The sequence below is a fragment of the Gavialis gangeticus genome, unplaced genomic scaffold, assembly GCF_001723915.1.
Source record: "Gavialis gangeticus isolate Ggan-Ray unplaced genomic scaffold, GavGan_comp1, whole genome shotgun sequence".
In the NCBI taxonomy this organism is placed as follows: domain Eukaryota; kingdom Metazoa; phylum Chordata; order Crocodylia; family Gavialidae; genus Gavialis; species Gavialis gangeticus.
In genome coordinates this window covers 5,093,957-5,105,209 of record NW_017728994.1, presented here as the reverse complement: position 1 = coordinate 5,105,209, position 11,253 = coordinate 5,093,957, and the positions used below count along the sequence as shown (strand labels likewise).

The 11,253-nt window shown below is 44.6% G+C and overlaps 1 protein-coding gene across 2 annotated transcripts in view; it reads left to right on the top strand.

Annotated features, from left to right (window-relative positions):
* Positions 1 to 11,253, top strand: part of GRID1 (glutamate ionotropic receptor delta type subunit 1) — a 1,431,845-nt gene that overhangs the window by 1,375 nt on the left and 1,419,217 nt on the right. For both annotated transcript variants that reach the window (XM_019502226.1, XM_019502225.1), the window contains exon 2: positions 929 to 1,084. In XM_019502226.1, coding sequence (XP_019357771.1) covers positions 929 to 1,084 — 156 coding nt within the window. The remainder of the gene's footprint in view (positions 1 to 928; positions 1,085 to 11,253) is intronic.

The following is an 11,253-nucleotide window of genomic DNA, read 5'->3' as shown; positions in this document are numbered from 1 at the left end:
GGGGGGGGGGGGGGGGGGGGGGGTCCAGATTCCTGCTGCCTCAGGGAAGCAAGGCAGCTTTGAAATCTTGTCCCTCTGCCTGCAAATAGCAAATGTCGCCGCGAGACCTGCCGTCCCGCCTGGGCCCTGTACAAACCAAAATTCCGTGTGCGGGAAGGAGGGCTGGAGCGAAGTGGAGGAGGCAGAGGCTCGTAACGATGAGCCCTGAGGACACAGGCGTGAGCTGCGGGCGCTGTCAGGAGGGGGCCGGGGCTGGTTCATCTGGGTTCAAAAGAAGAAGAAAGGAGCCCAGGTCCCGCGCCTACAAAACCAGGCAGTAAAGCCGCACAGCCCCTCCGAGACAGCTTGTACAAGAGGCCGGCAGATGTTTAGACTTTTAACTTCATGAACACGAGGCGGGGAATGAACGCGCTCGGGTTACACTGCCGTGTAAGAGGGAGGTGTCCAACCGAGACAGCGAACTAGGCGGGCAGGAGATAAACGCAGGGAAAAGTTGGTTCAGTTTCTAACCCATCTCCTCATTGCCTGGCTACCTGTAATGTTTACTATTCAAGCCCGAGGGGAGATGTGGTAGGAAGTAGCTGGAAGAGGCCGAGCGCGGCGTGGGGCTGCAGCCGGGAGCCTGCAGCCAGCCCGGGCCTGGCAAGGAGGGAGCTTGGGCGATGATCTCTGGGTGGCTCTACCTGCGCGGGACATGTCTATGTGCAGTCGGGAGCGAGGGCGCTGGGGTATTTCCTCCCTTGTTTCGAAAACCATTTCTAATTCTTGGATGGTCGCCAACTTTGCAATGCTTTCGATGTCAAATCATCCGGCAGAGTCAAACTCCTCGGGGGGGAGGGGAGGATGCTCTGGCAACGGGGTGGCAGGGGGGAAGCACTGCTGTCCCTCGCCTCCCTGGAGAGAAAACCCTACCGTACTCCCCCCGCAGGTGCCATTTTTGAAGGCAGTGCCGCCAAGGATGACGAGGTGTTCAAGCAGGCCGTGTCGGATCTGAATCTCAATGACGACATCTTACAGAGCGAGAAGATCACCTACTCCATCAAGCTCATAGAAGCCAACAACCCCTTCCATGCGGTGCAGGAAGGTAAGCGCGGCCCCGCGCCAGCCCGAGCTCCTGGAGGCCGCGTGGAGCCTCGTCTCGTGCGGGGGAGGTTGCTTCTTGCTTTCCCGGGCAAATAATAGGCGCGAACAGGTGCACAGGAAGAGAGCGGGGACAGCGCTGCATCCACAGCGCAGGTGCTCCCCGGCGTCTGCCTTGAGCCTGAAGCTTCTTAACCAGAGGCGGTGGGAGCCCTGAGCCCGCAGCCAGGGGGGCTTAGCCTGCGGCGCTGGGCGGGGGCGGAGGCTGGGCCGGTGCTGTGTGGTGTGGTGTGGTGTGGCGCGGCGCGGCTGGGAAGCGCCCGACAGCCGGAGGTGGGCGCTGTTTCACGAGAAAACGCAAGGTGGTGCCGCGGCCGCGCGGGCCCGGGCTGATCGTGCCCGGCAGCGGCGCCCGGCCCTGCCCCTGCCCGCGTCCACTGAGGGTGGGGGAGACAAGTCTTTGATCACCGCCCGGCTCGGGCCGCGGAGGCTGTGGCAGGAGCCGAGTGAAAACCCCGTGTGGGGCCTGCTGAGGAAACCAAGCACGTCCCCGCCGCCTCGGCCTCGGTGCCCCCGCCCATGCAGCCAAGCTTCACTTGTTGTCGGCGGGGCGAGCTGGACGAGTCCTCGCAGCCCGGAGATAACGGCCGCGGACGAGGAGGGCAGATGCCGAGCGGGCTCTTCGGCTGCTTCCCGGGCAAGGGAATGGGTGTGCTGTGCGCCGGGGGGAGGCGGCCCGCTGCTGGGGGGAGGCGGCCCGCTGCTGAGGGCCGGGTTTACCTGCAGCTTCTCTCCGCGCCGCCCCCGATGTGGGTTGGGCTGGGTGAAGATAACAAGCTGCTTTTAAAGGGGCCTTTCTGGTGCTGCGGGGTAAATCATCCCCCGGGTGTTTTTAGCCGGGTGTTGTGAGGCTCCGTGGAGGAGCGGGCTTGAAGCAAAGGAGGAAACGAGGTGAGCGGTTCGCAAAGCAGCTCTGCCCCCCCCCCCCTTTTATATTTCCCTGAAGTTTGAGACTGAGGTAGTGAAGTAAACAGCTGAACCTTCTTTCCTCGAGCTCACCCGGTCTCCAAGGTAGCTGCATAGAGAGGTACATCATTTCAGTGAGAAGGAAAAGTTGGAAGTGAATCAGCTTGTTTTCACCAACCAGACTTGAAAAAGCTGCTGCAACTAGATGGTGCTGAAATTGATTATTGCCTGTGTTATTGCAACAGCAGAGCTGGGGTAATAACTATTCTAGAGAAGAGAGCTTTTTATATGCCCACAGTTTTTAAAGAAATAAATCATCACTGGCCTTTTCTTTAACCATATTGAGCATGGAAGGAATCTTTTCCTGTGAAATTTGCATGAATACATACATGTATTAATGTGTGGCTTGTGTACATGCAGATCTTGGTCACACACATTGCATTACATGTTCCTTTTCATAAACCCTAAAAAATTTCTGTTGATTATCTTTTGGTCCCAGTGTGTGTACTACTTACTGTATCATCAATTCAAGGCAGCAACAAAATGCATCTCCTTCAAGTCATATCTGAAGTGTACTGACATTGGTGGCCTTCCTGCGATTGGCTTCTTTGAGGATCAAACCCTGTTTAAAGAGAAGAAATAAATAAGGCCATTTTGGAAATAATGCCATTAAGGGAAAAAACCCACAGAGTTGCAACTCAAGGCAAATAAAAACCTTTAAAGAATGGCAGGGTTTATTTATCAGCAAAGATTCACTCTGAATGATCAGATCTTTCTGCATCTGCAGAAGTGTAGTGTCCTATATTGGAGCTTATTCATATTCATGGAAGCAACAGTATTTGGCTGACTGAACAATTGCTTCCAACTGGGTCTTTTTCCTGAAGTAAAGCTATATAAAATTATTTTGATCGCATTGGAATCTAATTTGACAGTCTGTGGACAGGGAGTCCAATGTCTCAGTTTGTTCCAAGTGCAGAGGAGCTTGACCAAAGTAGAGGATGCTTCTTGGTTTTGTATTTTTTCTTTTTTATTTAATCCCACCAAGTTAGTGGTATATGGAAAGACAAATATTACTAAAGTGTTAATTCCCTGTGAAAACTGTGTCAGATATGGGAAGGATTCCACTCATACTTTAATCTGTTTGGTACAGATCATTAGACATTGTAGGCTGCCTGTGGTGCCTGAACAAGTGAAGGATCCTTTTTTTTTTTGGTAGATGCCCACTGAAGGACAGCAGGCATCTAAATTTAGAATCATTCCCTGAGGTTTTGACTATAAGCTGTAGAACTGAGAAAGTGCTGAATTAATGTTACAGTTTCATTGAGAAGTTACCCTCTGTGGCTAGTTTATTAAGGCTTATCTGTTAGTTGTCTGTTGGAGGGTAAGAAGTAGACTGCAAAATGATGTTGTCTTCACCCTAAGAGTCAAATTCTTGGCACAATGGGTAAGTTTTAAGAATTGAGTGGAAGCTTTAATTCAATTTCCTGGCCTTTTGTTTGTTCAAATCAGGTGGTCTTTTTGGATTGAATTTCCTTCTTTTGAAACTGATACAGCATGCTGGCAAAATATGTGGTATGTGTCAGCAGTTGCCTTGTTCTTGCTGCGTAGTGTCTTTCTGCACAATATGACATGGTTCCATTCCCATTCTTACTATTCCTAATCTCTTTGTATTGGTACTGAAGATACCCTACCAATTTGCTTCTCACAGAATCTAGCTATGATTGCATTATTCCCCCCAAGCAGTGTGTTTCTAAACAGTCAGAGAAATCAATGTTGCAATCATTAATTATATAGCAATGGGAGTTTATATAGTAATCAACTTCCTTTGCCCCACCCCACCTCCAACAGTTTGCAGTAAAACTTGTCCCTTGTGATGTTTCTGCCAGAATGGCTTGCAAAGTCAAGCAAGGCACAAATATATATTTGAAGTCTTTTATACAGTTTTATGCAGGAACCATGAATTATTCATAAAATCCCACTTAAATCAGTCATGTAAGTAGACACTTCATTTCAGTGGTACTTTGCTATTTAATAATAAGGTAATATTATGGAAATTAACTCTCTATATAACAAGGTTTATTATACAATAACAAAACCTTAATTACTGATAGTATTTAAAAATGCATTTGGGCTGGTATTTATTATGTAGTTGTGAGGTTTTTTTGCATGCATGGCTATGGAAAATAATTAAAACGCAGCAACTACGTTGTTTCTGTAATAGGATCATTTGACTTCTAGGACTAATGGCTTACAAAAAGGTTTTTGCTCTCCAAAACCAAAACATTTTGAACACTAGGAGGTGCATAGGTATATCTTTGACAGTGAAAAAAGCAAAAGGAATGTTTTCTCGAGAGAGTGGAAGGAGAGGGTACAGTGATGACAAATCCTTGGTACCTGTAGTAGATAAATGTGATCTAACGGTGGACCAACCTCTGAGTGGCTGGTGGCTGCAGGCCCCTGGACCTCTCTTCATACAGGCTACATGCCACATTGTGTACCTCTTGCTGTATGTACCATGCCATTGCCTCCATGCTGCAATGTGTGGGGTTGCTGGGGCACCCTGAGCTTCCTGGCCTTGGTCTCTGTCAGGCCCATGAGTTGTGCTGCACTGCCCCCTGTTTAGGGGCAGGGGTGAAATGAAATGAAAGTTTAATGAAAATGAAAGGAAATCAAAGTTAGAGAAGGGAGGGAAAACCCAGAGACTCCAGCAGTACTCAGCTAAAGATCCTGGGGACTGCAGATTAACTCTGTGGGGGCTGCATGCAGTTGGACAGCCCTGATCTAAATCATAATCTGTCCTGGGTGGATTTACATGCTAATGAATTCATAGTTACCTGATCGCAGTATTTAACAGATATGAGCTCAGGTATTTCAGCTTCGTTCTTATGAATTAATTGTTCTCTTTGCTTAGTAATTTGTATTATGGTAATGACAAGGGTAAGGCTCCTTTGTGCTAGGGGTTATGAAAATATGCAAAAAGGTCATCCTTGCCCCACAGAACTTGCACAATCTGAGTTGTGGCAAGACTCATGAAGATGACAAAATGCGTAAAATGGAGTCAATACAGAAGTGAGATATAACTAAAATATATCCAAATTTTTGATGCGTATATCAAATAGGATGACTTTGTATATGTGTGCTCATGAATTGCCATTATGCTGTTTGGTGTAATTGTCTTTATGCATGTGGAAATTAGTTTTAATGGAGGGGAAAATATCCATTGTCTGTGTAAATGACTCAAAGACACACTGAGAATTGCTTTTCTTGTCTGAATGTTTTGTAGAAGCCATAGAAGTAATGTTAAATTGATCTTTTTTTGCTCTTCATTCTAAAGAAATGTGTATGCTAAGTTTTACTTCAACTTTTTTATTTCATTCATTTTTTTTTTGCTACATAATGAAAATAATTTTGAATGCGCCACTATCAGCTCCTTTAAAATGCTGCTAATTTTTCTTATCTGTAGTGTCTGAAAGGTGAAAAGTATAAGAAACTTCTAGATATGATGACAAGCAGAAGATGGGGCAGGATGGTGCTATTAACTGGTTGAGAGAAGCAAGAGCTTTCATAGGTGGCAGCCTATTTCATCAGGCACATCTGAGAAAGTAGGTTGTTGCCTACAAAAAATCATGCTTTTCTGAACAAGCTGCCTAAGGAAATGTTCATGCTTTCCTGAATGAGCTCAAAGGTACTATCCTGCCCTGACTTCAGACTAACATGGCAAACTACTTCTGTCTAGATTAAATAAGACTACAAAATACTTTAAAAAGTGACTGATACAGGAATCCAGATTTTGACCAAACTAATTTTCAGTTTACTTGAAAATATGGCTGTGTATGAATACATGACTTCTGTAAGCATGTGAATAGTTCAACAACAGAGTCAAATGCTTGTAGTCCCAACAGGTATACAGAGACTAATAGCAGGAAAAAGGAATACCAATAGTAGGAATACCAATAGAAGTATTGTGAAGAGGCGATCTAATGGGAGAAGCTATTCAGAAATCCTGGAACCTTTGTAATGTTTCAGAGTGGTGCTATAAGTATTGTGGAACCTTTCGTAAAATAACAACTTGTTCTTCTATTTGCATACAAATTTGCAACTTTGCATGCCCATTTGCAACCTTGTATGCCCATTGGAGTTATAAAACTGTAAGCCCAGGAAACTGGAGCACACTTTGGAATTTAGTATGTACTTTGAATGAGGATTGTGGTCTGTCAATGCATTCTTTATATTTCTTATCCCATGCATATTTCTGTGGTGTCAGTGATTATTAGTTGTTGACATTTGTAGGATTGTGTACCTTGGAGTCAAGTTATTCCTGTGTCTTTTTTTCATGTAGAACTGAGCCAGGGTGAGTTCTTGGACACGCATTAAAGATACAGTTATTCTTAAATGTTTCTGTTTTGTTTTCTAGTATTCGTGTATGTAGACACTTGGAGAATAATTCATAATTTGTTCCTGGGTTTCTATGCCCAGCTAAAATTCTAAGTAGAATTTAAACATACTCATGGCCTCAGGGTGTGGAATTGTGGAGGAAGCATGCTTGGTGAAACTCTTGTGATGTGAAATCTTTGGGATGTATCCTCTCCCCTCCCACCTTGAAATTTATCTGACAACAATGAGGGGGCCACTTGCATAACAGTTCTCAGAATGAACAGTTTTACATTTAAATACACTTCAGTCTTTGATTGAAAGAATTGCTTTTACCTTTGGTTGAAAGCAGATTCAAGTGTGAAGATCTTTCAACAATAGTTGAGGACAGCCTACCAGCCACGGTGAAAACATAGTGCTCAGGACTGGTCACTGTACAAGTCTGGACTAAACAAAGTTTCATGTAAATGTGAGCAAAGCCGTTCTAACATGTTTGGTTTAGTTTTAAGTGGGAGCATGACCCAGAGGTGAAAGCCAGCTGTTTGACTAGTTATTAGTTCTAGAACAAGAAGATGGGAGAGGGAAACAAAACAAAATCAGGCAAATAATGGACCTCTGGGTTTTCAATATATTCATACACAATGATTTTTTTTTAAATGTAAGATTGCATTGATCTGATTGTGTAGGACTGCACAATTTATCGCTTGGTTGAGTAATATTAGGATGGATTTTACTCAAATAATAGTAAACAAACAATAGATAAAGGATTATGGCTATTAGGTGATACACCAATGGGTGTTTTGTACCAATATACTGTCACTTAATTTCTCTTTTAGTGGTTCCTCCTGTGTATCTTACTTTTGTCTAGCATTCCTTTTGTCCAATATTCTTTTGCAGTTCACTTGCATGCTGGTTTCAAGCTGATTTCATTGGCTTACAGTGTCTCATTTAGAACTTTTTGACAGCTGAACTCTAAACTCTCTAGAAAGATCATATTGTTACATATATCATTTCCAGTTTTAGTCTGAGCTTTTAACGCTTTGAAACACCAACCAGCAACAGTATGAGTAGAGAGGATGCCTCCTGTAGTCAGAAAGACCTGACTGTGTAACTACACATTTTTCCTACTAGTCTACTGCAGTTAAAAGCTGTTGCTCAGTGGGGTGAATGTGCTTAACATTTTTACCTCCTTGTGCCCTCAGAGACCAAACCAAGACTTGATAAGGCCTGCTACAGTGAAGACATATGTGACACTGTTATCTCATTCTGCCCCTGCTTTTATGCTCTATAGTTGCATGGCTCAGTCCAATCTTTGGATAGAATGTTTCAGAAAATTAAACAAAACAATGTATGGAATCTTTATGCTCTGCATGTTTTTGTTACGTTATCACAGGATTGCTGCCATTAACATATTTGGAAGAAATGATCTAAATATTCCATAATGGGGTCTATTTTCAGCTATGCATTGAAAGAATTCAGCCTATGAGTTGTGGGAAAAAATCCAAGTATGTCTGCCTCTAATTACAGTCTGCTATTTCATAGCATAGTTACTCTTATTTGTCCTTTTATTATGGGCTATTTTGCAATGAGGGGGTTGCCTCCTATAAAAGTAGGTACTTTATTTTTGTTTTATAGAGAAACATTAGTGTATGGGATAATTTTCCTTCCCTCTCAAATGACACCTTCCAAAAATGGCCATGTGCTTTTGGTTCAATAGTGTACACAATGGAATGTGTTCACGTTTGGTGATTAGGACAGGTGCATTTAATGTCCGAGTTCTATACTGTTTCATAGTTGCATATACCTCTCTTATGCAACAGTGGGAACCAACAAGTTGGCTCTATTTTTATTAACATGTTTAAGAGAGTTCCCTCTTTTTTTACTGGTGCAATAAATACCAGAAGTAGCAACAATGGGAGTGATGTATAGATCAGTGGGAGTGATGCATAGAAATAATTCATACTTTCTATAATTATATAACGCCTGTCCCTGTTTAAGGTGTAGCAGAGGTTGCATACCGATGTTCATATATCGGGAGAATTTTCCTGTGTTTCTTTTTCTGGTAGAAAAACGTAGCTGGAGATGCCTGAGCAGATGTTCAAATACTGAGCCCCTGAAGAGTGGAAAGCTTGCAGTGCTGATGCTGGGTAGCTTGTGGGTCCCTGTGCACCCTTTTAAGCATGCTCTGCAGGCTCCCTCAGTTTACGTGGAGATAGATGGCAGCAGTGCACAGGGTGGTCCTGAGTGGCTGACCCAGACTGCTCACGGTCCGCCTGTATCTCTCTGCAGCACAATGTGGGGACTGTAAAAGAGGCATGTTCTTGCTCTATGCTTGGTCAGATTTAACCCTGGTTTTTCTTGGGGGTGCTTTTCCCCTGGAGAGCCATTTTTGCTCTGGGAGAAAAATCCTGAATGTCTGTTTGCTCCTGGTTTCTCCTGAGAGAACAGCAACTTTCCCAAGAGAAACTGAATGTCTTCATGTGGCATGAGTAGTCTCCCATTTTAAGGCCTGCCACTGGTCAGTCCTATTCAGTTGGCTTTCCCTGCTATGCCTGGTAAAGGTTGGAGGTAAGAGGTAGAAAGCCTAGCAGTAGAGCATAGCAGAAAAGAGGAAAGGCAGGGTTTTTTTTTTGAGAAGCAAGAACTTTGGGTAGAAGGGACCTCAGAGAAATTTTGGGTCAATTGCCAGGCAAGGAAATTCCCATGCCAAGAAGCTTCAGGGAACTACCTGGGTAATATTGAAAGCTGAATGCAAGGTAGGTGAGAGGAGTGTCCAGGGAGTGCCTTAGTAGGAAGCAGCCCAGGAAAGCAGCTGACTTAAAGTGGTGGTTGCTAATCTTTACAGGATTCCTGGGCCGAGGTCTAAAGGAGTGGGAGGGCTGGGGCTCCCTTACCAACCTTAGCAGGATTTACTAGTGACTGAGCAAGACAACTGGGTTCTGAAGTCCTGGCATAAATTGAGCCTTATCCTGGAGGGGAAGAACATGAGTGTATACTGGCTTGAAGACCAAATTACATTCTGTCTTTTTCCCATGTGAGAACTGCAGTGCCAGATTTGTTGAGGAGGCAGTACTTCTGAACAACCAAACAGCTATAAGGGTTATACCCTTCCTACTTTAACACCCTCTCTGTTCCTGGTGGAGCTGTACCCGAGATAATATAACGGAGCTGTTTGCTCATTTACATGTTTTGGCAATCCACTAAGGGTCTTCCCAGTCATTACTTTTAAGCAGTCCTGCGATAAATGTGATGTTAGGGTGCAAAATCATTTTACTGTGGTCTTGTTCATGCCTGGGCTAAAGCATACAAATACAATCACTTTGTGTATATATATAAAATAATTTAGTTGCTGGATATACTATAAGCCCCTATTGCATCCAGTAAAAATATTTTGAGTTTTCCTGTATTCATAGAATTTAGCCACCAGAGTTGATAAAATAAATCCTGTATCCTAAGTATCATTTTAAACTGCATCTTAATATTTAAGGAATTAAATAGGTTTAATATTCTGATGCAAGTCATTATTGTGGTTTAGCCATACAGTAAAAGGTATTCAAACAATAGCTCTTTGAATAGAAAAGATATTGCCATGTTTATTAAAATCATGCATGGCTTACTGTAGTTGTATATCAAAAAGAGAAACAGAATATAGACCTGTTCTTATAGAAGTGACTTGCTTAATGTTGTATTCAATGAACTTGTGGTTAAAATGGTTACTGAAGATGTAATTTTGCCATGATGGATAAAACATGACTCTTGTGGTGGTTTTTTTTTCCCTCAGCTCTTTTTGTGGAGATCAAAAACACATCTGGTAATGTGTTTATCTAAACATTTTTATTTTTAGGAGATTAATTCCTGCTGTACCTTTTATTTATCTCTGGTGTGAAGTAGTCATGTGATTCTCTTCCAGATGGTTCTTCTAAGTCAGGGGTTGTCAACTTGGGGTACTAGGGAAGGCCATAGGGGGTACGCAAGGGTGGGGATGGAGTGTCACCACCCACCACCCTGCACCGCCACCACCTCCCAGGAGCAGGGCTGGGGGGTGGGGAACACGAGGGCAGCGGTGCCCCTCTGTGCACTCATCACCACCCACCACCCCACAATGCCGCCGCTCTGCGTTTGGCCACCAGGGGTACTTATTAAAAAAAGGTTGAAAACCCCTGCTCTAATCTAAGGTCTCTGATTCTGGTAGGTGTTGTAGGGCTTTGGCCCCTTCTTGATAGGTGCCTTGCCCCTTAGCGATGTCAGGGTGAGATCGGGCTCTGGTGTCACCTGGATGGTTTGGGTGCTGCTCTTACTCACCTGCCATGTTGTTGATGTTTGTTATTGGGGAAGTAGTTCCCTGTAGGTGGCCCCAAGGGTAAGGGGTCTCAACCCTGGTCTTTCTTCGTGGGGCTCCAACCTTCCCTTTACCTCACCCTTACCACATCCATGGCCTGGGCAAACGCTGCATCCTGCAGGTCTTCCCCTTGATGATGCTGCCTCATCCATGCTGCCCGCCTCAAGATGGGTCCAGTCTTCTCGGCTGGCAAATCTTCCCCATGTTGGTCCCTCAACTTCGGGCTGGCTCTCGGGCAACTAAACCTGCCCCCAGCTTGGGGCTAACTGGACCTAGGAAGAACTCAGCTGAAAGTGTCCAGCATCTGCTAACGGGCCCCTGGGATTCTGTCTTCCAGTGCCCACTTGGTCGCTTGGCAAAGGCAGGGGCGGGAGGGAAACTCATCCGTCCCTTCCTTTCTAATAGTTTTGTGGATGGGCAGCTGCCCCATGCCCTACTTTGGTCAGTCTTTCCAGTCTTACCTTCCCCAGGGCCCGGCTGACCTGTAGTTGGTTTTC